The sequence below is a fragment of the Trichoderma breve genome, assembly GCF_028502605.1.
Source record: "Trichoderma breve strain T069 chromosome 7 map unlocalized scaffold00007, whole genome shotgun sequence".
Classification (NCBI taxonomy): Eukaryota; Fungi; Ascomycota; class Sordariomycetes; order Hypocreales; family Hypocreaceae; genus Trichoderma; species Trichoderma breve.
In genome coordinates, this window is record NW_026611593.1 from 1,224,228 (window position 1) to 1,252,007 (window position 27,780).

At 47.7% G+C, this 27,780-nt stretch overlaps 13 protein-coding genes across 13 annotated transcripts; 6 read left to right on the forward strand and 7 right to left on the reverse strand.

Moving 5' to 3' along the window:
- Positions 1 to 211: 211 nt before the first annotated feature.
- Positions 212 to 586, reverse strand: T069G_10582 (uncharacterized protein; the record flags this gene model as incomplete). The annotated part of the gene is made up of 1 exon (XM_056177792.1): positions 212 to 586. One exon carries the CDS (start codon positions 584 to 586, stop codon positions 212 to 214), a length of 375 nt encoding a protein of 124 aa, XP_056024082.1.
- A 907-nt stretch (positions 587 to 1,493) lies between these two features.
- Positions 1,494 to 2,821, reverse strand: T069G_10583 (peptidase family m28 domain-containing protein; the record flags this gene model as incomplete). The annotated part of the gene is made up of 3 exons (XM_056177793.1): positions 1,494 to 1,760; positions 1,824 to 2,570; positions 2,639 to 2,821. 3 exons carry the CDS (start codon positions 2,819 to 2,821, stop codon positions 1,494 to 1,496), a joined length of 1,197 nt encoding a protein of 398 aa, XP_056024083.1.
- Positions 2,822 to 3,485: 664 nt separating this feature from the next.
- T069G_10584 (gar1/Naf1 RNA binding region domain-containing protein) lies at positions 3,486 to 5,144 on the reverse strand (the record flags this gene model as incomplete). Its single annotated transcript, XM_056177794.1, has 3 exons — positions 3,486 to 3,571; positions 3,620 to 3,811; positions 3,863 to 5,144. 3 exons carry the CDS (start codon positions 5,142 to 5,144, stop codon positions 3,486 to 3,488), a joined length of 1,560 nt encoding a protein of 519 aa, XP_056024084.1.
- A 585-nt stretch (positions 5,145 to 5,729) lies between these two features.
- On the forward strand, positions 5,730 to 7,826 carry T069G_10585 (alg9-like mannosyltransferase family domain-containing protein; the record flags this gene model as incomplete). The annotated part of the gene is made up of 5 exons (XM_056177795.1): positions 5,730 to 5,878; positions 5,938 to 6,196; positions 6,251 to 6,670; positions 6,726 to 6,884; positions 6,933 to 7,826. The coding sequence occupies 5 exons, from the start codon at positions 5,730 to 5,732 to the stop codon at positions 7,824 to 7,826; spliced, it is 1,881 nt and encodes a 626-aa protein (XP_056024085.1).
- Positions 7,827 to 8,490: 664 nt separating this feature from the next.
- T069G_10586 (yos1-like domain-containing protein) lies at positions 8,491 to 8,866 on the reverse strand (the record flags this gene model as incomplete). The annotated part of the gene is made up of 2 exons (XM_056177796.1): positions 8,491 to 8,546; positions 8,668 to 8,866. The coding sequence occupies 2 exons, from the start codon at positions 8,864 to 8,866 to the stop codon at positions 8,491 to 8,493; spliced, it is 255 nt and encodes an 84-aa protein (XP_056024086.1).
- A 1,228-nt stretch (positions 8,867 to 10,094) lies between these two features.
- Positions 10,095 to 11,904, reverse strand: T069G_10587 (uncharacterized protein; the record flags this gene model as incomplete). Its single annotated transcript, XM_056177797.1, has 2 exons — positions 10,095 to 11,182; positions 11,247 to 11,904. The coding sequence occupies 2 exons, from the start codon at positions 11,902 to 11,904 to the stop codon at positions 10,095 to 10,097; spliced, it is 1,746 nt and encodes a 581-aa protein (XP_056024087.1).
- Positions 11,905 to 12,905: 1,001 nt separating this feature from the next.
- Positions 12,906 to 13,798, forward strand: T069G_10588 (uncharacterized protein; the record flags this gene model as incomplete). The annotated part of the gene is made up of 3 exons (XM_056177798.1): positions 12,906 to 13,113; positions 13,170 to 13,630; positions 13,700 to 13,798. The coding sequence occupies 3 exons, from the start codon at positions 12,906 to 12,908 to the stop codon at positions 13,796 to 13,798; spliced, it is 768 nt and encodes a 255-aa protein (XP_056024088.1).
- Positions 13,799 to 14,101: 303 nt separating this feature from the next.
- On the forward strand, positions 14,102 to 14,620 carry T069G_10589 (snoaL-like domain-containing protein; the record flags this gene model as incomplete). Its single annotated transcript, XM_056177799.1, has 2 exons — positions 14,102 to 14,196; positions 14,248 to 14,620. 2 exons carry the CDS (start codon positions 14,102 to 14,104, stop codon positions 14,618 to 14,620), a joined length of 468 nt encoding a protein of 155 aa, XP_056024089.1.
- A 912-nt stretch (positions 14,621 to 15,532) lies between these two features.
- Positions 15,533 to 16,641, forward strand: T069G_10590 (nmrA-like family domain-containing protein; the record flags this gene model as incomplete). Its single annotated transcript, XM_056177800.1, has 2 exons — positions 15,533 to 15,779; positions 15,833 to 16,641. The coding sequence occupies 2 exons, from the start codon at positions 15,533 to 15,535 to the stop codon at positions 16,639 to 16,641; spliced, it is 1,056 nt and encodes a 351-aa protein (XP_056024090.1).
- A 1,266-nt stretch (positions 16,642 to 17,907) lies between these two features.
- On the forward strand, positions 17,908 to 19,246 carry T069G_10591 (phosphotransferase enzyme family domain-containing protein; the record flags this gene model as incomplete). Its single annotated transcript, XM_056177801.1, has 2 exons — positions 17,908 to 18,414; positions 18,467 to 19,246. 2 exons carry the CDS (start codon positions 17,908 to 17,910, stop codon positions 19,244 to 19,246), a joined length of 1,287 nt encoding a protein of 428 aa, XP_056024091.1.
- A 112-nt stretch (positions 19,247 to 19,358) lies between these two features.
- T069G_10592 (fungal zn(2)-Cys(6) binuclear cluster domain-containing protein) lies at positions 19,359 to 21,079 on the reverse strand (the record flags this gene model as incomplete). Its single annotated transcript, XM_056177802.1, has 5 exons — positions 19,359 to 19,671; positions 19,722 to 19,975; positions 20,044 to 20,140; positions 20,194 to 20,931; positions 20,994 to 21,079. 5 exons carry the CDS (start codon positions 21,077 to 21,079, stop codon positions 19,359 to 19,361), a joined length of 1,488 nt encoding a protein of 495 aa, XP_056024092.1.
- A 666-nt stretch (positions 21,080 to 21,745) lies between these two features.
- Positions 21,746 to 22,502, reverse strand: T069G_10593 (carbonic anhydrase domain-containing protein; the record flags this gene model as incomplete). Its single annotated transcript, XM_056177803.1, has 4 exons — positions 21,746 to 21,893; positions 21,951 to 22,062; positions 22,130 to 22,389; positions 22,462 to 22,502. 4 exons carry the CDS (start codon positions 22,500 to 22,502, stop codon positions 21,746 to 21,748), a joined length of 561 nt encoding a protein of 186 aa, XP_056024093.1.
- Positions 22,503 to 24,387: 1,885 nt separating this feature from the next.
- Positions 24,388 to 25,472, forward strand: T069G_10594 (f-box-like domain-containing protein; the record flags this gene model as incomplete). Its single annotated transcript, XM_056177804.1, has 4 exons — positions 24,388 to 24,429; positions 24,498 to 25,053; positions 25,123 to 25,293; positions 25,372 to 25,472. The coding sequence occupies 4 exons, from the start codon at positions 24,388 to 24,390 to the stop codon at positions 25,470 to 25,472; spliced, it is 870 nt and encodes a 289-aa protein (XP_056024094.1).
- Positions 25,473 to 27,780: the final 2,308 nt, after the last annotated feature.

The window sequence follows — 27,780 nt, forward strand, 5'->3', positions numbered from 1 at the left end:
GGCCTTCTCCCATGGGTGTGACGGCAGTGATCGTTGGCAGTGGTGGTCCAACGCACACAAAACTGAAATAAGAAGCCTCCGGCTATCCTCCGAGATGAAAAGGCAATACTGGACTCGTTTCTATTGAAAATACCGTCTCCGCCTTTCTTCTTGTGGCCGTTCAAATATTCAACTTGACGAAAATTATCATGCAGATGCAGCTCTCCTGGCCTCAAGAGTCTTGAAGAGGGTTCCTCTCTGCTCCAGGGCTATCATCATAGCTCGCACTCATGCTTTGACGCCCGTGGAACTCCTTACAGTCCCAGTTCGGCGGCTCACTTCCCTCTCGCCACCTTGTGCGACCTCGTTGCGGCTGCTCCGAAGAATCGAAGGTTTCCCGGTGCTCTGAGGCCGTGAGAGCGAGCTGAGTAGTACCAAAGCGCACGTTACTGCCACAACGTCCAGCCACACGCACGTCGTGGTGTGCGTACCGGCGCTTCTTGGAGTCGTCGTTATCGAGCACCTCATCCTCCGGCCGAAGAGCTCTCTTCTTGCCGATATTTGGCGTGACGGCCTCGGTGGTGGTGAGAATATTCTGTTGATGCATATTTGCTAAGCTGCAGGCTTTTCGATATCAAAATCAGTCTTGGAGAAATAAAACGTGCTTCGTGTTCAGAGTAAATACTCAGACGAAGAGGGGAAAAGAAATATTTATTTTAAAAAATACCTTTGGGTCTCGCTCTCTCAACCCGAGTCGGCCTTTGTCTGACGGAGACTGGCTCTTGCGTTGTGGAAATCTTAGTTTCCTCGGAAACTTCCAAGTGCGAACTTGAGATTTCTGCTTTATGCTTTTTTTGCCTTTCAAACAGGCACGTACAATGGAGGGCTTGTTTGCAGGGGCCACTGCCAAACGGGCCGCCCAGCTGCAGCGTTTGCGATGTACAATTCGCCCAAAGGCATCAATGAATCTAAACATTATTAACTGCCTTGCCTACCTATGTCATCTAATTTTATTCACGTGCTGTACCGGACGGAATGCATATTTCTTTCTTCTCACGGTTCTTTTATGCACATCATTTAGATCTCCGTCTTTGTTCCATCTCTGTGTCTTTCAGTTACATACTCATTGGAGATTTGGATGCTTTCGTACATAGCCGTTGCACAATGAGAAGAGCGTACGTGTTGTTGGTGGCTTAAAAGCTGTATTTTCCAAGAATACAACGGCTTTATACCTGGCTTGAAAGGTGGCTTAAATGACTGGGATCGCCTTTACGAGACACACAAAGCCATGCAACGTTAGATCGCAGGAAGTAGCCTAAGACAACTGGATATTTAGACGGTTTACGAGCTAGCCAAGATGACATAGAAAGAAGACTCGACGTTCAGCGTGACTCTACAGCACGGGGCGGATTATTTTCATAAGGTCTTGTATAATAATTATATTCTTATCAATGCTCAGACGGGATAATTTCCTCCATTCAAGCATGCACAAGTTGGCAGTGGTATTACATTATTTACAATTCTGATGGCTCCTCAACCTCCTTTGAAGAAAAGTCGTGGTATGCGAGCTCGTAGACCAAGCCCAAAGTCATCTTGGCGTGCTCAAGCATGTGGTCAAAAGACAAATACTTGATGAGATCGTCGGTGCCGTGGATGTGCTGGTCCGAGTTCTCGAATGCAGACTCGATAACAAAGGCCGAAGGGTAACCGGCCTTTGACGCAGAGGCGTGGTCAGAGCAAGCATAGCCGCACTTGGTCTCCACCCAGGGAATGCTGCAGTACTGTAGGAAAATGTTAACAATACAAATGTACAGATTTTCTAAGAATAGATAAAATCAACTTACCTCCTCGATGACCTTCTTGATGAAAGCAGTGAGGCCAGGGTGGACAAAGTCGGTGATAACGCCAACGCTCTCTGGCTTGCCTGCGTCCTCAGTTCCCTGGACAAAGCCAGTCATGTCCTGCTGAAGCATAGCCTTGACATCGCGGCCCTCTTTCTCGTATGACTGGAAGATGGCTTGGCTGCCCAGGAGACCACCCTCCTCAGCGCTGTACCAGTGGAATTCGACAGTGTTGGGTGCAGACCCGCCGACAACGTCTTTAGCCTTAAGCAGCGTGTGGAATACTTCCATGATGGTAACCGTGCCACTTCCATCGTCGTCGGCGCCAGGAGCACCCAGAATTGAGGGGAGCCACAGGTTGATGGAATCCTGGTGAGCACCAATGATGACAGTGGTGTTGGTCTTGCCAGGGATTCTCGCAATGACCGAGCTCTGCGGCCATGAGTGGCCGAAGTGCTCCGCAGTAACGGTGTCTTCAGCGCCAGCATCCTTGATGATACCGTTGATCCTCTCCAAGACCCATTCTGATGACTGCCGGCCGTAGTCGGACTTGTAGTATCGGGTGTGGAAGCTCGTCAGCTTCTCGAGATTCCTGCGCATGCCGTCCTTGGTCAGGTGGCCGGCCAGCTCACCAACCTCCTTCTGCTTGACGCACTTGTCGGGAAACGCGACGGAAGCTTGGCTCTGGGTCCGAGCGCGGAGAGTGCCCAACTCTTGTGTGTCGGTGATGTCCATGAAGTTTTGGCCGTTCTACACCAAATGAAGATGTTAGTCGGGGATTTTGACGCTACAGACAGGCTTTGGAGAGATGGACATACACGTCTAAGATCCCACTTGTCCTCCTCAGTAACCCATTGTGTCTCGCCAGGGCTCAGCTCGATGAGGTACTTGGCCGGCTCGTCGAGCTGAACATTGTCGCCCTCGTTCTCGATGACGAAGCGACCGCTGACGAGGGCAGCAGGCAGGGCGGCCGCGATAAGAGAGGTTTGTAGGAACTTCATTGTGGTTTGATGTGATGGAAGAGTAGGATTCTAGTGATGATGATAATGATGCTGAGTAGAAGAATCTCTCGAGGTGAAGGAAGAGGGAGAGATGGAGATAAGCAGGCCAGAGAAGGAGAGCAAGGTGATGCGACGACCAAAGGTTCCAACCTAGGCTGCCGGATAGGTCACAGATCCCCACTGTTCTACAGGGGGCTGGGCCTTCGTCTTCAGGGACGGTTGGGGTAGGGGGCCCGCCTTGCCGTAACTGGTAATGCGGCATGATGCCGCGGGACCGAGTCTCGACAAAGTACCCAATGGACAGTATAATATGCGAGCAAACAATAGCACTTATCCCATTTACCTAGTACTTGGTTCAGATGATTAACCACGGGATAATTTACATGTATGTTTACATGTGTCCGCATATTGTTAATTGCGGTACTCCTTATATATACGACTGCATGTAAAAGTCTGATCGGGCTAGCGCATCTTCAAGTACAAGTTCTGTCCGATACGACCATGACATACGTGAGTCTAAACATCAATACCATCGAAGATGACCAACAAAGTCCACACATCGTGAAGCCGTACCCAAACGCCTGAATACTACATAATAGCTAAAACCAAACTCTACCTCGACCCAAAACTCCCAATTTTGTATGCAATTTGCAGCCCACATTGTTTACTGCTGAGGTGGCGGAGGAGGCGGTGGGACCTGGCCGTTCCACCCACTCTGCCCGGTTTGTGCCTGAATCTGGCTCATCAAAGCTGCAAAGAATGCGGGATTGACGAAAGCTCCGCCATTGGGCGCCTGACCCTGCCCTTGGGCAGATCCAGGCCAGCCTGGCGGCGGGGGCGGTACTGCAGAAGGTGCTGGCTGGCCCTGTGCTGGCCACCCAGGAAGGGGGAAGCCAAACTGAGGAAGAGATGGCACGGAGTTGGTGGGTGGAACAGGGTTGAAGTTCCATGAGCTGGTCGCAGGCACTCCTGCTTGAGGGTTCTGGTTGCCTTGAGGAGGGAGAGAATACCCATCCCTGGGTTGGCCAAAGCCTCCCCTACCACCACGGCCAGAGCCTCTCCCACGACTGCCTCTACCCCGAGAGTCTCCTCTCCGACCTCCTCTTGAGAATCCTGGTCTAGGAGAAGGCTCATGAGTCTCAGTCGATGAGGGGCCTGCTCCAAAGCCAACAGGTCGAGCCAGTGGCTTATACGGGCCATCATCCTCCTCATCATAGTTCAGGCTACCATCTGCCGACAGCTCCTGGCGCAGCGGGTGAGGCTGTTTACCCTCCTTTCCACCAGAGCTCTTCCATTTGTCCTTCTTCTTCTGCTTCAATGACCGTTTGTATTCTGCTTCCTTCTCGTCATCTGAAAATTCGACTTCTTCATCGGCAATTTCCTCGTCGTGCAGGTTGCTAGCGTCGGAGCCCTTGAGATTCTTCAGAGGCTCAGTGAAGACGTACGATGCGTGATCGACAGGATAGTATATCTTCGTTCCGACTTCCAACCCAAGCTCTTTCACCTCCTCTGCAGTGTTGAACATTACCGTGTACATCGGTTGCAACACTTTGCCTATCGTCTCTGCGATGACTCCGATGACAACCTTCTCTGCGTTGCACAAGACAGATCCGCTGTCCAAGACTTGATATTCTCCGGGAGTGAATGCCTTGATGAGCATGATATTTTCGACAATATGCTCTATGGCACCGAGCTCCTCGATTGCCATCTCGGGGGTGATTGTCACGTCCGGCTTGGGGATGATTTCGTCGGGAAGCTCATTCTTTGTCCGCACATATCCAGACCCAGAAGCCTTACCTCTGTCTCCCTCATCATCAGAGCCACCCTCTGTCTCCATCAGAAGCCGTGCTGTTTCTTCGATGCCCAGAGGTTCATAGCCTTCATTGTCAGAGTCGTCATCATCGGATGATGAGTCAGAACTGCTAGAGTCTGACGATTCGTATGGAGATGAGTCGATTTCCCATTCGGGGTGTTCGCTTTGGTCGGGTTGTAAGGGAACTTGCTCTGCTTCGGGTGCGGGAGCCTGTTGGTTCGCATCAGGATTGTCTAGGCCACCAAGGGCTGCTTCTAGGGCGTGTGTCAAAGAAGGCGGGCTCTCGGGCTTGTCGATTGTCATAGCATCTGGGTCGGAGGTGCTGTCCTTGACGGGTTCGCTGGGTTGCTCTGTGGCAGACGATGCTGTTTCGAGCGTGGATGGGTTTGCGCCAGCCATCTCGCTGTCTTCTGCGGCGCTCGCAGCGGCAATTGCGAGATCAGCTGGAAGCGGCGGCAGCACCTCATTCGCCTTTGCTTGGCCCAATCCGGGGATCTGGAAGCCGGACATGGTGGCGACGAGAATGTGTGATTTAGAGAAGAAGTTTTTGCGCCGAAGAACGACAACAGCCTTGGATATCCTGGAGATCCTGAAGGACGGGAAAACGAAGGGAGAGAATCGCCGCCTACAACACGATGGATATGAGAATAGAATAACACTATTCAAAGGCTGCAATATATCGGTCAGTCCCAGAGAGTCCAGTTCCGAATTTGACGTGGGTTGATGGTTGATTGAAGGCCTGCAGCAATGCAAAGGCAAAAGAAATCAATGCTCTGGGCTGCTGTTATCAGTCGGATAAGAAAAAAAAAAAAAAGAATAGCACAGGCAGAATGGCGTCTCAGAGCGGTATGTGGGGCGGACCAACCAGTGTAGGAATGGCTCGCTGCAATTCAGCCCGCCAGCCTCCAGCGCGAACTTGCAGAATCATCCAGGTGAAGAGAAGAGAACAAGTGGGCTGGTCACCGGCTCACCGAACGCCACCGCGGCTCAACAAGCCTCACCGCCATCCTCTTTCGCCAGTGGATCTTGACCCCAACATAAACAAAACATCGTGATTGATTTCTCCAAAGCCATCAAACTGTTGCATCCGCGACTATGGCGCCCAAAACTACTACCAAGGACAAGGAGAAATCCGAGAAGGTGTCGTCGTCAAAGTCTAGCTCCAGAAGGGAGAGGGAGAGAGACAGAGACAGGGCCACTCCCGCGGCCTACGAGCATCCCGATGCCAGCCATGCAAAGAAAAAGTATGTTTCACTCAACCGCCTGTGAGCGCAGCTGCTGATTCGCGTCATTGAATCACCAGGCGGCCAAGTGCATATAGCATTAAGCCCATATCGGCCTTTTACCTCTTTTTCAGCGCCAGCATGATTGCGGCCCTGTTTGCGCCAATTCAGGATTGTGACGAGACGTTCAATTACTGGGAGCCGGCACATTATCTCTCACATGGCTATGGCCTGCAGACCTGGGAGTACTCACCAGACTATGCCATCCGAAGCTGGCTTTACATAGCACTTCATGCCGTTGTGGGCAATGTCCGCAGAATACTACCCCAGTCTACCAAGGTGAGTCTTTTTCACGTCTGTGCACAATGAGCTGCTGGCTTAACTCCTCCTCAGGTTTCCGAATTTTACTTCATTCGCTATGGTCTGGCCCTCCTTTGTGCTATTTGCCAGACCATCCTCTACCAAGGCATCAGCCTAGCTCTCAATGCTAGAATTGGCGTCGTCTTCCTTGTCGCCACCATCCTGAGTCCAGGAAACTTCCATGCGAGCGCAGCTTTCTTGCCTTCCAGCTTTGCCATGTACATGGGAATGCTAGGCGCTGCATCATTCATGAACTGGCGGGGTGGTCTAAAGACATGGCAAGGCATAACTTGGTTCGCCGTGGCTGGCGTTCTTGGCTGGCCCTTTGCTGCCGCCCTCTCTGCGCCGTATCTCCTTGAAGAGCTCATTCTGGTCCTGTTCAGCGACAGAACCTCTTTTATCGAAGCTCTTATCCGACTCATCCGTGGTGTCATCGCTGGTCTTCTGGTTTTGGTAAGTCGTCTCATATTTGTTGCCATATGTTGCACATTATACTTATTGCCATTAGTTTTCCGACTTTCTCATCAACCTGTTCTTTTACAAGAAGTCGGTGGTTGTCTCGTGGAACATTGTCAAATACAACATCTTCTCCAAAACTGGTGGCCCTGATCTTTACGGAACTGAGCCCTGGACCTTTTATTTCAAGAATCTGGCGTTGAACTTCAACGTTTGGTTCATCCTCGCCCTTTTGGCATTGCCACTCTTCATCCTGCAGAAGACCTTCTCCAGGACCTCACAGAACCTATCCAGCGGGCTACGTACTGTTGTTTTCGTCGCGCCCTTTTACATGTGGCTAGGAATCTTCACCGCGCAGCCACACAAGGAAGAGAGATTCATGTATCCGGCCTACCCCTTCCTCGCCCTCAACGCCGCGATATCGGTGCACATTATCCTGTATACTCTTGGATCTTCAAATACCACGACGTTGATTGGAAAGATCTCAGGCCGTCTCAAGCTTCTCGTTGTCGGCCTTGTTCTCCTCCTCTCCGTCAACGTCAGCGTTGCACGCATCTACGGCATATACTCTGCGTATTCGGCCCCTCTGAAGATCTATACTCCGCTTTGGGGAGATGGATCGGGGAATACGTTTGGAGCAGAAGAAGACAATATCTGCTTCGGAAAAGAATGGTATCGCTTCCCAACATCCTACTTCCTCCCGCGTAATATGCATGCCAAATTCCTGCGTTCCGAGTTCCGTGGCCTGTTGCCTGGCGAGTTTTCTGAAGCTGGTACTGGCTTCGGCTTCTGGAGCGGCACTTGGCTGCCAACAAAGGGTCTGAATGACCGTAACGAAGAAGATGCGGGCAAGTACGTCGAGCCTCGCATGTGCTCTTTCCTCGTGGATACCCAATATCCCCTCAGGGGAAAGAAATCGGTGTCCCGCAGAGAGCCAGATTACATTGCAGACAAGAACCACTGGGAGGTCGTCAAGTGTGTCGAGTTTCTCGACGCCGCCAACACGCATCTCTTGGCACGGACGCTGTGGATTCCCGAAATCGACGCCGTCCCCGAAAAGTACAGACGAAAGTGGGGAAGACACTGTCTTCTCCAGCGCAAGAAGAGGTCCGCTAGCATGTGGATGTCTCCTGGCCAGATGATGATGGGCTAATGAAATCTCATAGCCAGATGATGATGGGTTAATGAAGCTTATGTTTCCAAAAGTAACATGATTTCTTGGGCAGGTCAAGACTGGCTTAAAATTTTAATAGAAGAAACTATGATTGAAATAGATGATGCTTATCCATTTTTTCACTGCTATGTCAAGCATGCCAAGAGCAAATTTGATACACAAATCAGCACTGATTGTGGTATGAGGAGTATAATTAGAGTAACGAATACATGAGATGAGTTATACAGAAAAATTGCAAAGTGCTCAAGCCCAGTATCAAGCATCACCTCGTGAATCTCCAGACAAGAACCAGCACCGGCAGTCGCTCATTTCATATAGCAGCCACCACAGCGCTACGTGTCCACGAAGTCTTCCTTTTCATGGATACCTAGCAAGTATCTCTAAAGACATAATGCTGGACTCTCTTAGATACTGAAAGGTACCACCTTCGGCAACCAACCCACGCAAAATCTATTAAATGCAAGAGTTCGCCCGCGCAATAACCATCACATCTTATATGCATGCTGCGCCGTTGCGTTATCCCGCGCAAACGCCATAATGTGCTCTCGGGATTCGATGAATGTCGCTATTAACATGAAACCGCCCACTGAAAGCGCATGCGGTGCTCGGAATCGAAAATATCTTGAGGCTTTCAGCCTGTCGTCTAGCCCAGTACCAGTTCGTAAAGGATGATCAATGTATTAACTATAATCAATGGCGCTATTCATCGTGTCAGTCTCATGGCTCAGTTATCCTCTCAATAGCCCCCGGATTATGGATATGCGCATAATGGCGGGGGACTCCAAAGTCGAAGGGTAGGGAGAAGGGGGGCAGGACGTACGTCGCATAACCATGCGAACACTGGCGATCAGGGCGACAAGTTTGGCCTTGACGCTATTCGCATCTGCGCCAGCGCCAAAGGCAGGATCATATGTAGATGTAGAGAGGCCGATACGTGCAAGGAAGCGGTCGTCGGAGAGGATGGCGAGGGCGTTTGTGAGGAGGCAGAGGACGTAGACGAGATTGCCTAGGAAGAGCATTTTGAATGGTGTTTATTCTCTCTTCTCCCCCTTGTTGTGGTGTTATGCGACTCTTCTCCCTTTTGTTGTATTTGATCCGGAGAGGAAGAATAGGGGAGTAGATGTGGAATTGAGTGTATGGATTTGGTTGAAGCTCAACTTGTCTCGCGACTGACGGAGAGACCAATTGGCGTCATGTCCAAGCTGGCCTCTTTTCGCGGGAGCTAGCGCGATAAGGGGAGCTTATCGGAGCTGCGACAGGGGTCAGGTGACTGCACTGTGATGTAAATCACCTGTAACTCGTTCACTAAAATCCGACCTTTAAGATTGTCCTGGTCCAGTGACATCGTGTACAAAACCACAGTGAGAAAAAATGGCGACGCCGTCAGAAGGTCCCAAAGAAGGTCCCTGGACCGATGAGACGAAGCAAAAGTTCGAAAGGTAACTCGACCGCATGTTGCACGCCTCCCCATCCTTGCTCAATGCTAACCAACCATTTCATAGCAAATCGAAAAGCGAATTCTACGACCCTTGTCAGGAAGCGGCGCAGCGCAGTTATAAATGCTTGTATCGGAATAACGGTGACAAGTCGATGTGCGGAGAGTATTTCCAGTATGTTCTACACGCCTGAGCTGCGGCAATGGCAGCTTGATACGGCATTGGAGATGGGAAACTGACGGCGTGGGTTAGGGCGTATCGCGATTGCAAACAGGCTTGGGTATGTCAAATCTAATTATAGGCTTGCGCATACGATGAGCTAACGATTTGAATAGACAGAAAAGAGGAGAAAGGAAAGGGGTACGCTCTGGTGAACTGTTTTACCTAAATGTTCAACCACTATTAGACGAATTCGACCGGCTCCCCCGAGCGAGGACATCGGCCGATGGCTTGTACAAATAAATACGCAACCTGTGTCGGATAAACAGGGTTTGTAAGATAGAAAAGATAAATGTGTAAGTTGAGCGTATTCGGCCTGGAATGGTAAATAACTCTATTGAGGTGCTAATTGGCGTGGAGCAGATTATAGGTTATCCATTGATGCTGTCAACAACAGCGACTGACTCCTCTCTTTTCCTTCCTCAGTCTCAACTTGATGTATATAAGACGATAAAACAAGAGTACATAACTACATGGCATTTAGGCAAAGGGCAATAATTCTTTTGTCAACAGGCTAAACGATACGCCATTCGATCAATGCTACAGTGCTTAATCGTTCTTTGACAGAAAATATGTAACAACTATTGGTTCTTTAGTATCCGAAATCTTCCCAAACCACTTGCTCACCGGACAGCCATCCTTTCACTCTCTGCAAGAGCATTGGCCCGGTACATAGAAAGAATTTACGCTCCGCCCCCTTCAAAGTTTTGAGATCGTCTTCAATTAATCGTCGGGATACAACCTCAGACCCTAAAGTCTGGACCTCCTTCACCAGCTTACTGTCAAAATGATCACCCGTGATAAAAAGCTTCGTTCTAGCCGCCAGCCCGTCAACTCTTTTGAATGAATCCACCGCCAATTTTAGATCTTCCCCACGAAGACTCCAGAATACGTCGAAATCAGATTCTGCGCTGATGAGTGCTGGAGCTTGCGCAAGCAGTGGCGTTATACCCACGCCAGCCGCAATGAAGACGGAGGTTCGCGATTCTGCAGAGGCCTTTTGAACGGGCATACGAAATGACTCTTGTCCACCAAACCCCAATACAGACAGTTTCAGGGGTGTGTCGGCTTTATGCCTCCAAAGAAAATTTGTGGCAGGTCCGTTCTTCTTGACGGTGATTTGAAGCTCAGCCTCTTGTGGAGTATTGGAAACAGTAAAAGTTCGAATAAAGTCGTCGTTCAAGCTCTGTGGATCATGGTCTCTCATATGAGACCATCCTCGGTTCAATTGCGGCGCAAAGTCCAATGTTATATACTGCCCAGCATGCCATGTCGGGATCTGCTTCTGTGACGAGAGCTTGAATGTGAAGCGGCTGATAGTTGGTGTGAGGATCTCCCGGGACAGAAACTTTGCAGAAAGATCGGTGCTGTCCTGTGATGCTTTCGCGGTGCTTTCGGTTTGTTCGGCGACAAGATATCTTGGAGGAGGATTGTACGGTGAGTACTCTATCGGGATTCCGCGGAATGGGAGACCAGATCGAACGAATCTGGCATCTGTGACGTTGATTTTGACGGCCAGTTGTGTTCTGACGAGCAAATCGGAGGCGTCTTTGCCTACCAGGATTGTTGCAGAGCCTGTGAGGTATAGGACATCGGAAGTGACAAAGTCGGGAACAACGATGCCAATCAGTGGGTTTACTTTGAGATTTCCTAAGCTCTGATATAATCTATTGCCGGAGACTGCAATCGTTAGGCATGGTTAGTATATCTTCTAATCGAAAGCGAAGAATGGATAAACACTCACACTCTGGATATATCAGAACCACTCCGTCTTCATTATTCTGGATAATCCTCACAAAGCCAGGTGGGCCACCTCTGTTATTCGTATCCATCGATTTTCCGTTAGTGCTCGACAGGAATAACGTGTCTGCTTTGCCAATCAAGTCCACGGCTTCTTGCGGCAATGGTAGCTTCTGTGATATCAGTACAGGACGGGCATCATTCGGTACAATCTCCTTTCGATTGAGATACTTGGGACAGTTTCCAAGACTCTCTTCTATATCCATGGCAATCCTGACTCTCCCGTCTTTGCCTTCCATGGCTGCAAGCATCTTGCCCATAAGCTTGACACGATCTTGTCCTTCTAGGTCTATAGTCAATGCAGCCATCATTTTTCTCTTCTTGTCGTTTTGAAGCACTGCATGACCAGCTTTGCCTTTATCACTTCCGAGCAAGGCATTAAAGACAGGATCATGTTGTGTGTCAACTTTGCTATCGAATCTCAGCACGTCTTCTGCAACGGGCCTTGCGCAGCCGATATCACCGCCCCAGACGGTCGTCCACGGCCGGCCTTTGTTGTCAAGTGTCCCCACTGCCACGAGAGGCGATTGCATCGCGCGAACAGCATGATTCATTGGGAGGCCGGAGCTCGTGGGGTCGCCGCTGATGGGGAGTTTGAGCATTTTGTATACGGCCACCTCGCCCTCATGGCGACCATGCGGATATGACCTCTTAAAAGGCATTTTATTGAAGAAGCGTTTGATGGTGTAAGTTTTCTGGTGAGTATTGAGATACACCTGAGCGACTTTATGAACAATTTGTATTTGGGTTTTAGAGGTCAAGTAGCAGTGATGGTGAATTTCATGACGTTTTATTTCTACGAGGTCAATCATCTTTCTAGAGTAGCTGACAGCATTCTCTCTCTATTAATAGGATCGAGTAGCAGAACCAATACGTCTCTTTCTACCAGGAAGTCATCTAATCAATATTCCACAGCCTTTTGTATCTCAAAGAAATTCGCCTCTTAGTCCTTCACTTCGCACTCATCTCGGGGTTAGGGAACCAGTGACTGGCAGCAAGATTTGCTCTATTGACGTAACAAACGTAAACTTCGAATGGTTGATAATCCATCTGTCGGCCACATCCGTCCGGATGAGATCACTAATCACGATTGCTGATTCCATTTCGAGCTTACTCGGAGTCGCCAGATGTGGAACCGCACTCAACTCGGAGTTATGTGGCGCTCCTGATTGGCTAAAGGCACACTTGAAGGCATTCCTCGCAAGACTGGCTCGTGAGTGTTGCCCTGTTCCATAGCTCACCATATCATGAATCAGCGCGAAGGTTGCAAAATGGGAGTACGAGTATGCCGATAGCCTGGAATAATCGGGATAGACTTTCTGCGTTGGATGATCCCCAAAGGCAAATAGAGAATGACACCATATGTAATGGCATCGCCCGAGTTGCTGCCTCAACTTAGAAAGCTCCTAATGGGAGAAAAAGTCGTTATTTCTTATTATAGACATGGAATCATCGAAAGGACCGGTATGACATCAATTTACTTATTTAAGCGGCGCGAAACATTATGTGCTTGATCAAGTAAATTGCATCTCAGTTCTTACCTCAGTCAACTAGAATGTCAAAGTCAGTCACAAGCATCTCACGATTAGCAAAAAAGACAATCATGCAAAAAGCAATCCCAAAATACCACCCCGTCGCAACATCTACGGCAGCTGAGACGGTTAAAAGACATGAAAAGCCAGCTAATACCGTACTTTGGGCAGGATGGTTTTGTCCATTCACACAACGTTCTTGGGTTGTACTTGAAGAGCTTGGTATCACTTATCAGTATAAGGAAGTCAATCCATACCTGAAAGAGGCTTCGTTTCTAGGTACGCTATTTTGACTGCTGTTGCCGGTTTTTAAGTAGTGCTAACCACGTGGGCAGAAATCTCACCAAAGGGATTAACACCGGGACTTCAGATAATTGGCAAGCCGCTTCACGACTCTACTATCATCAATGAGTTCTTGAATGAAGAATACGGGTCCAGTATATTGATGCCGGAGGAGCCCTACCAAAGAGCTATTGCTAGGTTGTGGATTGATTACATTAATAGAGATGTTGTTCCGGCATTCTTCCGACTATTACAAGCGCAGCCAAGCGAGCCTGAGAAGCAGGCGTCTGCTCTGACGGACTTCAAAAAAATACTCACGACGATCTCCAAAGAATTTAAAGGACCGTATTTCTTTGGAGAGCAGTTCAGTCTCGTAGACGCAGCTATCGTTCCCTGGGCTGTGAGGGACTTTATCATTCGAGAGTTCCGAGGATTCGTTCGTGACGACGTTGAAGGATGGAGTGCTTGGGCGTCTGCGTTGGAGGCACGAGAAAGTGTTGTGCGAACTACGAGTGTGAGTACAGATTTTATACATCCTCTCAAGTTTCAGAAGTCAGACGCTAATATTTCTCTCACATGTCAGAGTAAGAGCGAAATAATTGAATTCAACGGCACGTTTCTCCGAAACGAACTGCATAGTCTGGCGGGTCGAGCGGCAGCGGAGGGACAGGCAATACCTTAGGTCTTTGAAGAAACACGTCACAATGAAATGGAACCATGGGGATTTCTCTCTTCCATTGGCACGTTAATTGCATGGGAATAATTGAGTTGAGAGGGCCTAAAGTAAATAGATAGCTTTAGGTCTTACTCCTCTCCGGGTAGTGGGGGCTGCAGGCGGACGTCGGGCGTATAGATGAGGGGTTATCAAAGATTCGTATATGTTTGGTGAATGTGTATATAAGATGTCATGTTCACTCTCTAGGCCGTCTTGTTCAATTGCCAGTTTTATATCACTTTTGTAATAACACGAAGCCACTAGATAACCATGTCGTCTCAAGAAGGAAGACCACCCTACCCACCGTTCACAGCTGAAACAGCGCAGAAGAAGGTCAAAGCAGCCCAAGATGCATGGAATACCAGGTAAATGAGCAATTTTTGTGAATAAGTCGTACTCCAGCTTACAAGCGCTAGAAATCCCGATGGTGTAAAAATGGCTTACACGCCGGACTCAATCTGGCGCAACCGTGACCAGTTTCTGCAGGGTAGAGACGCCATCAAGGAATTTTTGACCAAGAAGTGGGAGAGAGAAAACGGCTACCGACTACGCAAGGAACTTTTCGCTTTTACGGATAACAAGATTGCTGTGCAATTCTGGTATGAGTGGTATGATGAGGCGGGCCAGTGGTGGCGAACGTACGGTCTTGAAGACTGGACATTTGCGGAGAATGGATTGATGAGAAAGCGACAGATGAGCGGCAATGATGTTAAGATTTCTGATGATGAGCGGTGGTTTAAAGACGGCGTTGATGTAAATGAGGTGGATATCTCTGAGAAACATTGGTAGTTTGTGTTCTATATATGGACGTACAGATCTGTAAACAAATCCTTTACAATAACACATAGAAGTGTGGTTGTAAAAGACATAAAGTAAATATTATGCACTCCGCATACATGGAGCTATTTCTAAAATCTGCGCTTCAAAAGGGGGAGAAATGAATTTTCATTGAATATTCCCATTGACTCGTGAAGATAAAAGAGTTTAGTAATCGCCATTAGTTATGCCACGTTGACAATGTTCGTTGACTTGGGCTTCAAAGAAGAGATTACTTATTCATTTCTTCACAACTGCTTTATTAACGATGGCAATTTGTCTAGACTCCTCTTCAGCGTTGCGTTCAATATGTCATGTCATGTCCATCCATGTCCACTCCGTAGACGAATCATTCACTGTTTAGGAATGCTTCTCATGGGGACATGACGGTGCACATGCGGGCTAGTTCTTTGTATAGCTTCAACCCGCACACTACTCCGCACGCTAGAGCGACATCAACCCAGATCGAGCTACTTGGACACTACGCCGTAGCAAATCGAAGGTTATCTCGGGTTCCTAGACCGAAACACCTTCCCAAGGCTTGGCTGTTGATGTCAGAATCTTCTTAATAGCGATGCCCAAGACCATCTAATTGCTTCTTTCTTTGTAATTACACATCTCACGTACATATTTGTCTGTCGAGATGATTTCCAATCTGTTCAGCAATTACAAACCAAACATGTCGGTTTGCGCGTGGATGCAACATATAAATCACAGAAACTCGGCCCTCAAGTAATGCTGGATCACTCAAATCAGAACAAAGCATATTTCAAGCACACAAACACTCTACAGTTCCCTATAAAATTTCACATCTCTACAAACTCAGTCTTTTGACCATTGATTCTTACTCTCAAGTCTAAACTTTTAACTTTCTTCAAGTTCAAGATGGCTCAGAAGCGAATTCTCGTTATTGGTGGAACCGGCGCCCAGGGTTTTGCAGTCGTCAAGGCTCTTGTCGAGGCAAAGGATCCCTTCATCGTTCGCGTGCTGTCACGCAATCCAGATTCTGAGGGCGTTAGAGAGACTTTCAAGAACTACCCCCAGGTTGAGCTCGTCAAGGGTTCATTCATGGATTTTGATTCCGTCGAGAGAGCTCTTCAAGACTGCTACGGCGTCTTTGTCAACACTGATGGTGAATAAATTCCCATCTTCATCCAAACTATTTGACTTGCTAACCCAATCCAGGCTTCACTGTCAACGAGCCGGACGAGCTTTGGGCTGGCGTCCGCATCTTTGAGATTGCAAACACCATCCCAACTCTTCGCCATTTCGTTTATAGCAGCATCGACTACTACCTCCGTCTGACCAACTTTGACCACAAGTTCGCAGCGCACCACACCAATGGCAAAGGTCGTGTTCATACTTATCTGGACGGTATGACTTCGCCCGCGCACCCTGACTCCAAGCTTGTGTGGTCAGTCCTCATCACCGGTCCTTACAATGAGGATCTCATCGGCGGACCTTATGTGCCACACATTGCCGCCGACGGCACTCGTGTCTTCCGCTTCCCCTTGGGCGACGGATACATTCCCTTCATGACACTTCAAGACTGCGGTGCCTTTGCGCTTCACATGTTCCAGAACCGCGAAGAGTGGTCCGGCAAGACTCTCCTCGCGACCAGCCACTTTTCCACTGGCAAAGAAATCGCCGAGACTCTGTCCCGTGTTGCCGGCGTCAAGGCCCGCTACGAAAACATCACTGTCCAGGAATGGGTTGATACTTTGCCCTATGCCGATGCCCCCGTGTCGAGCATGTATCCCGACGGAATCACGGTGGGACAAAACTTTAGCATGTGGTGGCCCGGCTTCGCAAACAGCATTTTGAAGAACGAGGGCACGCGAGACTTGGCTGAGATGAAGCGGATCAACCCCAATCTCCAAAGTCTCGAGGATTGGATTCGTGAGTCTAAGTGGGATGGAACTGCGCGTCAAGTGTTGAAGGGCTTCAAGGATGGAGGCATCACGGCGGAAATGCAGCAGCCCAAGGCAGAGTGAAGGAGTCCATAGATGTACTATGATATTTGGTACAGCATCTGAATTTTAAATACATGACATTCTTTACCTCATCGCAGATAGACAACAGAACCTCCTTACACTCTTTTATTGTTCCTGATTGTATCATCAATAAACAGAAATCTTGACACGTATTCGCCGACTTCATGGGTTTGACTCCGTTGCACGCATTATTAACCTCATCCGAAGCTTTGAGCTGGGGGCCGGGCGGGGCCGAGCTCTCGTGGGGCCGAGCCCGTACTTTTCGCTCGTCCGGCCGTCGTCACAGCATTTTTAACCTCACTCAAAGCCTTGAGAGCGTGGGAGCCGTTGCCCCAAGTGGAGATCTTCACAGCATTTTTAGCCTCGACGAGAGGCCAGTGGATGATGTATGGGTGTAAGAAGACATCCGTGTTTAAAATTTCACCGCACCTGTAGTATGCACTGCGAAGCTGAGTCACGTCCCTTGCCTTATACAAGAATCGCGAATTAATACGCAATGCTCTGGCTAAATTTTGCTATTGGCAGAGAAAAAAAAATAACTATTTTCTAGGCTATAAAATGAAATAGGTCAAGTGACATGTATGCATACAAGAACCCTTACTGCTTTAATAATGAAAAGCTGCTGGAAATGTAGAAGACCATTGAGCGTTCTGTGCCAGATGCTGGATCCTAACAGGGCTCTTGGCATATGCACTCTGGCCAACTGCATGTAGGGAAGGCATCAATGAAAATATCACCGCAGGTCAGTGAAGGTAATACCTTTATCTCTGTCCCTGTAGAATAGACCACGCTTATAATAAAAGCGACGCTTTCAGAATGCAAGCCCAGTCAATAAGATTTGCCTCGCGCGCAGCCGCTGAACCTGGCGGTTAAAGACATGCAAATGGATGAAAGTATAATAATAGAAACTTAAAGCATGAAGAGAAGCCACTGAGTTGAGTTTTTGTCCGTAGTAAAACATATATTATGAGTCACCGGCCTTGACTATTGTAGGGGTATTAGGCACTGACCATTTTTACCATTCCAATGTCTGTGTTGGTTGAGAAGAACGGAAGTCCCGACAGAAATCCGTTCATATAATCGCTCCTCTTCCAAAAGACCTGTGAAGGGCTATATATGCGAGGCTCTTATCTCACAGTTAACAACATACAGATACTTTTTCCTTCCAATTTCTTCCTAAAATTTAAACGAGTGATATAAAGATTCCTTCTTGGCCTTTGTTCACAGAGTTTTTTAACTCACTTTCTACATGCCACCATCTCCTAAATGTCTGAGGGCCTCCTTACTAAAGACGAGGGCGTGAAAGCCCTCATGGCCTACGTCAACTCCGGTTCCGCAATCGGGCCTGTGGGAAAGGGAAAGGGGGTCGGTTACTCTCTCATGAAGTCGTCACCAACCTCTTTCTCCTGGTCGACAGCAATCGAGGACTTTGAGGGATCCGACACTCCTGTTGATCGTTATCTGATAAAGATTGATAGACGAACCAAGGAATTTAGCACCCTAGAGCCCATTGTGCTCTCCGAAAGGGAACTTGCGGATGCAGTGCTTGCGGCGACAGGCCAGCATCTGTCTTCTTGGACCAGATTCGCCGATGGCTCGATGAGTATCTCTTACAAGGTCACTGTCAAAGAAGATCCTGACGTGGCATACGTGGTGCAGATACGCCATTATGCTTCCGTTGCTTCTATGGACGCGTTCATGACGTTAATTTCGAGAACCATCAGTCCCAGCGTCTTGCCTATACCGCCAGTATACCCGATACCAGGAGAATTGGTTCATCAAAGTATCACTGGTATGGGTAGACAGATAGCTCGGTATATGCCAGGCCAAGTGGTTTTTACCGATTTACGCCGGATTGTCGCATGAAGAAAGACTCATTTTTGTACAAAATCTGGCACTCGCCTTCTCGGCTTGTTGGGAAATCCAACTACCAGAACCTCGATTGATTGGCGAGCTAATTGCATCTAATGTCGACGGTCATATCACTCTGCGAGTCAGACCTGATCGACAGAATGGACTTGGCGGTCCATTCCATTCAGTGCGTGACTATCTCCGCGCGTATATCAAATGCTGCCTTGTCCTTCTCGAAAATCAACAAGGCATTGAAGAGTACAAAGAGAAATATCTTCATCGCATAAGAGACTTCGTCAATACCCGTTTGCATGAGATACCAGCCGTCGTCGAGACAGTCCCCATTGTCGGCATGCATGCAGATATGGGTCCTCACAACATCATTGTGTCGAACCAGACACCCACAGAGATCCAAGCGATTATCGATTGGGAATTTTTAGAGAGCGCTCCATATGCTTCACTCTGCCGGGAAATGGAGATGTTTTTCCGTGAGCTTGCTCCCAATGGATTCGGTCCAGAGTATGAACGTGCCGATGAATTACGCGAGGCCTTTTGGAGCAGTATACCCAACTGGAAGCGATGGAATGAGAGCGAGGCTACGCAAACATTCTTAGAGTGGTTTAGATTCGGCCTGTTCATGAAACCGGAATACAGACCAAAAGAGCTAATCGATGAGGAGAGGGACAAATTTTGGGTGGAGAATATTCGAGTTGTTGAAAGCATGCTCGAATTGAATGAGGCAAGCAACGCCTAATGTACCATACTTAGTCTATGCTATATAGCAGTGGTGGCGAGTCTTCGTTTAACTTGAGCAAATATTTGCCTTTAAACTATTAGTATTTGCTTTGCTAGTGTATACGTGACTGTTACTCACTTGCAAGCATCCATCGTTTACCGAAATTCCTCAAGACTTGCTTCAGAAACTCAATATTGTCTTCGTATTTGGCTGTTGGATCGCGCTGGAGTAATTGCATCTGGATGACAGCAGACTGATAGAGCGCGTACGGGACAAACGGAGACAGGCAGCTGTAGTTGATGGTTTCTTCATCTCCAAATAGCTTACGACAATAACGGGTGGTTTCGAGGGCTGTATGTTGCGCTAGAGTAGCAGGACAATTCTTGATCCTTACGCCATATCTCTCCTGATCAGCTGAACAGCCATAAAGAGTAAATATAGCGCTGCCTACAGTTAGCTTATAAGTCACATATGTAGAAGACTACTACAATACCTGCTGCAAATTGCAAAGGAGATGCAATATTTTCCAAAGTCTTCTGTGTCATTCTGGAGCAATGGGATAAACGTTGACATAGTCGCCTCGAGCTGGGCTGCTTCTTTGGCCTGGAAAGCTTCGTCTGAAATAGGCTCATACACGTTTCTTAGCACTCGTCCGACCAAGTGAGAAATCTGGCATTCGCGGGCAAATGAGCCAATGCTAACATCGGCTGGTGTGTTTAGGTTGTGCGTAACTAAGCTCGGAGCGATCTTTTTGGTCATAAGTAGTCAGAAAGTCATTCGTAACTTGAGTTATAAACAAGGGATACAAAACTCACATTTTTAGCCCATAAATCCTCTTCAATAGGAAGAGGATCGGTTTCTTGGGCGAATGGCGTGGTAAAGATGCTTTCTCCCATGGAGAGATTCAAGTAGCTAGGATTTCACATGTTAGATATTATCAAACTCATGGTTTCAGTCAACTGTACCGGTCTAGATTATGCAGTGCCCATAGTGTTCGCTTCTTTTCTTCCACTACAATCTCTCTTTCTTCATCATAGGTCGAGAGAATAGAATGTCGGTGAAAACCCGCAAAGCGTGCTATCTTAGCGCAACCTCCTATAGATGCAGCCGCCGCGGGATAGATGCCGTGACCAATTTCATAGAAGGCTATGAGAATACGGCATTGTATCACTTCGAGGGAGTGAAAAGAAGTGGCCTCCAGCAGACTGATGATGCCCTTTACCGTCACGTAAAGCGACGACTGCATACTGCTATCATGCGGCTGCGGCAGTTGCAGTACGAGATGCACACATAGACAGAGGGTAGCAAAATCGGCAGCGCAACTGGGAGACTCAATCTTGGGTAGCCTTGCGTAGAATCTCTGTGCCGATATAATCGATATCCGTCTGGCAATGGTGGCAAAGTACGTGTCTGCTATCCGGTGCATATCGCTGCGGGACTTGACAATCTTGAGGAGTTGCTTCTGAACAATAACATCGACTGTAGGTCGCCTAAGATAGTCGTGGAGGAAGGGCTCAACGCCAGACGTGACATCGGTAAAGCTGGGACTGTTCCAAACATCTGTCGCTGACCGTAATGATTGTGGCGAATAAGACCTCGATGAATTGGCGTCTGTCTTTGTTGGAGCGTCCGGTACTTTGAGGCCGGCTTCACTCTCTACTGGCCGCAAGGTATCTTTATCATATACACATGGCCGACTGAGTCTGCAAATATACGTTGTCAAGACGCGTTCTTGATATTCTAGTCAGAGAACGAGCAAACTCACCGTGTGCATGTAGAGCAGCTCGGCCAACCACGGTCACAACGCCGTTTGCCCCGTCCGCATGGACCGCAAGAGTTGACGGCCTGCATATCTTCTCAACTTGAATACCATGAGAAGAGACACACGTGGCAAGATAATACGAGTAGAAAAGGTGTAAGATATAGATAACCTTTAATATAATATGTAATTAGTCATTCGTGGGCGCTCTCTTTAAGCTCATGCGTTAGCCCTCTTCAACATGCCGGGCGGGGGCAATGGATCTCCGGTTTTTAAGTAAGCTCGCCGCTCCGCATGAATCTCCAAATCTACGCAAGCGGAGGTCAGAAAAACCGAGACCTCAAAGTAAATAAGTACATATATTCAGTAATATGAGCACCTCATCAAATGATTGAGTAGTACTTTTATAGGAGGACGCCTACTACCTATATTAATCTAGCACACGGATTCTATTATATAAATATAGCAGCAGTTACTAGAGAAATATAGATATAGTAGCAGTTACTAAAGAAATATAGATATAATGGTATTTACTAGGGAAATATAGATATAGTAGCAGTTGTTAGGGATATGCAGATATAGCAGCTACTCTCCTTGTAGGCGTATGATTCAACTCGTAGGTGTTCAAATTCTTCTTGGCCTCGGTTTTTCTGTCGTCCACTTGCTACGGAATGGAACACTCGGGAAGTCGCAAAAAATGATTATCTATCTATTCTATTACCAATTCTATAAATACGATGTCATAACTTAGATCTGAGTCAGTGCTGTTCAGCAGTCTTGACTTCAGTAACCTTCTCAATGGCGCCAGTAAAAATATCCAGCTTCAGTCCCACAATCGAGGTTCCTGGAAGGATGAAGGGCGAGGAGCTTAGAAGATCCACGTCTTCTTTCAGACTATCCTCAATTCTGTAATTGTGTTGTCAGCCGCATATTCACTTTCAGAGTGAGGTTCTTTAAGCTTACGGTCCCGCGATTTCGCCGTATTTGGAAGCATTGATGGTGTCTTTCTCCTGAGGTGCGATCTCGATCAGGGCCTCCTTGATTCTTGAGTCATGGTAATGCGTCATGCCGCAGTCTACATCACATGTTAATTGCAATGTTTCATACAATATCTCTCGGATCCCTTGCGTCTATTCGCTCACCTGTGTGGTGCACGACAACAACAGTCTTTGCGTTGCCAATGGTTTGGAGGATAGAGATTGATCTAACAGCGTCCATGGCACGGCCTCCAGCATTGCGGACCATAGTGACGCCTTTGATCGTTGCATCGATGCCAAATACCGAGTAGGGGTTCAAACGCGGGTCAGAGCAGCTGAGGATGATTGTTCCTGCACCGCTTTGGCGAGTTGCCTGGACCATTGGGACCAGAGAAGGCGGCGCCTTGTAAGTTTCGACAAGTTTGCTTTAGATTGGTGAGTGACGAATCTTTACGACATATTGAAGTACCTATTGTACTTATAGATGGAATACATACGCATTGCGGTTGAGAAGCTCATCGAGGACCTTTGAAACCATGGTGCTGTAGTTTGCTGATCTCTGTTGGAAAGAAATGAGGTTGCTTGATTTTAAGCGGAGCATGTATTTGTGAGTGGTTGAATTGAATTGTTGATGTAAACGAGATTGAAACAAGACAAGTCAACAGCTCTTTAAATACAAACTGTGGCCGAGGCGTGGCGCGAATAGCGTCGCGTAGGATTTCATGATTACTGAACCTGCGGACTCGAATCTCCAAGCTTAATAATTGCGGAGAATTATCAACAGCTTGAGTCCTATGGTGATTCTAGGTTTGTGACATCACTGCCTGGAAGCGAGACTAATCCGCTGTATCTAGTTACAAATAAGGACTTGAAATGCTCTGTTTCCTGAAAGTGGTGGATGTACATGCGGACTAGCTTGAGGGCGGAACGGACCAAATCGGACTAGAAGCCACCAAGATTGAGGCCGCAGGATGCCGCAGGATGATCTAAGGATAACCTTTGCATGTTGGCTTATTTCATTAATGACTACTGGGATTGAAGAAGAGGGCGATCGCCCGGGTTGATAGGAGTGGCACATAGCCAGGCGCCTCTTGCTTTGACGTCTCGTTTGTACATGTATGGAAAGTTGCTACAGAGATCCTGGATATATCGCTTACACATCCGATTCTAGACTATATACGGAGAAACCAGCAGGAGTTTTATATCACTAATCACATTGTTTGGCCGCATTGGGGTTGATACGGAAAAGAGGGCAACAAGTCAACAAACACTAAGCAGTCGTGAACGTTTCCAGTGTTGCCCTATCACCCAGGCGTCGACGGGGTGATGGACGCTCCTAAAGCTACCGGTACTTAAGTGGTATTTACTCAAGCCTCTACATTAGCGAGCTGTGGCCTGATAATACTCAAATGGCACGCAACAGGTTCGAGGTTCAACCAACTAGGTCAAAGTTGAGTTGAGTTACATGTTATTTACAAAAGTTCCTGGAGAGAGAGAGGAAATGCCTCATGGTTCAAGTCAGCATAAACGTTGCAACATCAAACAAGATGCAAGTTAATAAGGTTATCTGAGTAACTTGACATCAAGTGCCGAATACATGTATTCGGATTGTTACGTCAGAAACCCGACAACCCGACTAACAGGGTTCGCTAGTGACTCAGCTGCATATCTGTTTAGTGATCAGGTCTTTTGTCAGATTCAATGTTGGCATATACAGCCCATTTACAAGATTTTATATTTTCCAAGCTCATCTACACTCTGCCCTATTTCAGAAGCGACTTGCCTATTGCGATTGGCATGGTTAACCCGCATAAGCATCAATACGGAGAGCTCATTTGCGGCGGGGGATGGCAGAGCCGGGATGGCTTCATGCTTCTTGACAGCTTCCCCGCACGTTAAATGGATCGTATTCAGGCTCATATATACGTTATTTGTCTCAATGTTACTTTGATTGACAACTTCAATTGATATCTCCAATCTTACTTTTCTGTTATATTTACAAGATGCTTCATGACCATCAATAGGTGACCGCCGTCTCGAGACGGCGTTGCACTTGATTGGTTAGCTGCTATCTCTGAAGCCGGCGAATGAGGTCCGCCTGGCTAAAAGCGCCATCCTGGGGAAGCGGGTCGATTACATACTATGGAGCGTCCATATCTCACTAATGATGCGATCAGATAGCTAGAGCGATATCGCCATCGATATGTCGGTCTATCCGGACCTCGAGCTGCTGATAACACCAAACTATCATTGTGCCAGCATCGTATCTTGCCTGCGACGAAATCTACGCTGGCTCGAGATTATCGGCATTTCTTGGTCCTCCGTCACCGAACAAGCATCAGTTAGAAGCCGTGATACTGGATTTAACTTGGCTCTATTACATCACCTAGCCAAGTGCTCTTATCATCGACCCAACAGCCAACATGACGACCACAGATTCCCCCATCAAGAATCTCCCCAATGAAGTAAATAAATAACGAATTGTTTTGCATCATTCTTTTTGTAATAGCTGACAATTGTATCAATTCTACAGCTTCTCTCCAACGTGCTAGCTGAACTCAGTACAAAGGAGCTCCTCCCAGTCGTCTCCGTCAGTCACCGCTTCTGCTCTCTAGCAACCCGTATCCTACATCGCCGCCTCGCTATTACGGCCACACTTCCAGGCAACGAAGTGATTCTCGAATGCTACCATCCAAGCGCCAAGATATCCACGCCATACCTGGCCTGTCGATATCTCGGCACGGCGTCATGCGACGGGCCCTCGATCAATGAGCAGAACCCGAGCTTCGTACATCTGCGCAAGATGTATTCATGCTTCCGACCAGTCATAATGGAAGAGAACAGACGCAGAAGGTTCCGTTATGGGTGGTCTGTACAAACCTTGGCCGGAAGCACTCAGCTCCAGATTGCTGCCGAGGATATCCTTGATGAGACTGCACATCAGGAAGTGTACCTCGATGAAGGGGAGCGCTTCTCTCAGCTCTGCACCGTGACGAATGTCGTTACGCATGGTTCACGACCGGGCCTTTTCACACGACATGTCAATATCAGCGAGGGTGTCATTCGTGTTTTCAGGCACTGGCTGTCCAGCATGATGTCCAGGCAATCAACTCTTCAGTCCGGAGCTTCCTCATCATCATCTTCTTCTTCTTCTACAGATGGGGCCACAATTGCGAGCTCGGGTACATTTTCATCAAACGACAGCCGCATCTTGTGGGTAGACAGAACAAAGGACATTGGCCTGCGTTTCAAGGTAACGCCCGGGCCAGAGACACGGGGGACAATCTTTGAAGACGAGCCGCCCGTGTTTTACAATCTAATTTACGAAGGTCGGTGTTGCCTTGTCAACGTCTTCTGATTCTCGGATATGGCTACAATGCACTCTGCTAACTTGTGGGGCGAAATAGAACTGATTATACGCACCAGCACACTGCTTTTGGCCGTTGAAGAAGCAGCTGTAAAATATGTGGCGCATTCAGGAAAAGACATCATTATCGCGTCCATCTGACTGTGTCTTCTGAAACTCTGAGTGTCCTTTAGGGTAGGAGTGGCTGTACTCGTACGATGCAGCGTCATTGTCGTGTTCGTTGGGGATTGTCTGGACACGTGTGGCTGGATCAGATGCTATTCACGATGGCCTTCGCGTACCTGTTTTCCAAAAGGCTGCTGACGAGACAAAACAACACGATCAGAGAGAAAAAAAGGGTGCATAGTGACCAAAGTAAACAAACCTCAAACAGCAGTACGGAGTAGTATCAGGGTGTTTCTTATTAAACGTCTCAGATGCGTACAGCTGAGTGTCTAAGGGAGATTTGCAGTCTCAGACACCAGACATTTTCGCGCTACTCTAGCCGTTATACAATCATTACAATGATGATGTGCATTTCCCATGCTACCTTGATCATTTTTAAGAGACATTCATCTTTGAGATGTTACTAGAGCCGATATCAGATTACTATCCAGCAAATCCCACATAAGTTTATGGATTCAATTACAGACTGCTTTTACAGTTAATCACAGGATGCGACCAAGATAAGCAGGGAGCACCACAAATCCTAGATTGCTGAAGAATACGCCTCTAAGCTAAGACAATAACAAAAGAAAAACTGGAAATAACATGCGATTATTTGACTAGCAGCAGGGAAGGCAGAAACCAGACATGGAGCGGGAAGGGGGATTGCTGTCTCTGCTCTCTGCAAGGCACTCTGCACAGAGTGAGACGAAATACGTATCTCGTACCCTGCAAAGATACCTAGCCAAGAAAGAAAGATAGAAAGCCACAATATAGAGAGGAAAATATTGATGATCAGCAGGTAGATAGTAGACGGACAGTTGCATACGAGAAGGATCCTGGGAACGGGAATCCGTTCTGGCGGTGACAGAGCTGAGCCTCTACTAACAAATGAGAAGCATTGAGAGCGTAATAGAGTGGAGCATATAATAATGGCTATCGTTGACTGGCTGTAAAATATATGAGAAATTTTCTTTGCTTCTTCTCGTTTTTGGAATTGCTCCGCCGTAGGGTGACACGGCATGTTGACCGAGATGTGATATTGGACATGGCCTGGTGATAGTGTAAGCCGAGGTGCATTAGCACGGGACAAGGAGGCGCAGACAAATGGCATGTACTCTTTGGCTCCTTTTGCTTCCATTTTTTATCTATTCCGTGTCTTAAAATTACATGTACGTAGGCTCGTATTTTCTCTGCAGGTTAGAGGCGTTGGGCTCTATCTGTTGGGAGTAATTCTTGAAGTAAGCTGTGATTAGAATGGTCCACGCAAGCTTGTATCTGCATTCGCGATATCATAGGCTGCAGAACTTCTTCGTGCGACATTGATAGGCGCCGGAGAATTCCAAATTCTCCATTGTGTAGTGCATACCGGAATGGTGCGCCGTGATATCACATCGTACAAGCAGGTGCATGCATCATCGTCACCGCTTGACAGGGCTGAAAGCTACTGTTAAGATAAGGCCATAGGGTAGCCTCACTAAGAGCATCACGGGTTATATCTGAAGCTATTCATGAGACAACGCATCCTGCAGGTACAGAGTGCAATGATGGATAAAGATGCATATAGCCTATGCAAACTAGTAGTATCATCTGCCGGCAGAAGAATACTATGCATGCTTGAAACTTAAGAAGAAGGTTCTCGCTATCAAATCAACCTAGACCCTGCCTCGTGGCAAAACTTATCGACTTGCAGCAATAACGTTAAAACATGATTGGTGTGTGAACAGGGTCTGTCAGCTAGACCAGGGCCATATGCAAGCCACAGCACCAGAGCAAACGCAACCATATAATCGGTGAGAGAGAAAAAAAAAAAAAGAAAGGATTTGCTAAACCGGGTCTTCGGCAGTGTTTCTTAGTTCATGTCCTCGAACGTGCCTGTATGCATCATGACGATAGTAAGAGGAACAGATGCAGGGGCAAAACACGAGGTGAGGCTCCGAAGGCCGCCGACGTTGAGGCAGGGCTTACACGGTATGTTTGCTTCTTTGTACAAAGGATTAATAATGGTTTAAAATAGATTAGTATTGCATGTTAAGGCTTACTCTAGCTTCTGATGGATATTGGCTGGTTGCTTCGTTCAGCTCTCTTGATGCTTTTGCAGTTGTAGCTGAAGGATCGGAAGCAAAAGACGCAGCTGTCCCGTCCATCAATCCTCTACCTGCATTTACCCGCAATTGTGCCTGTATCTAACATGTATCTGTAAGCACTCTGCAAGGTACGACCACATAGATTGTGGTAACACGATCCGGTGACTTGGCCGTACAACTACAACCACAACAGCATATGTTCTCTACAACTGCATCAC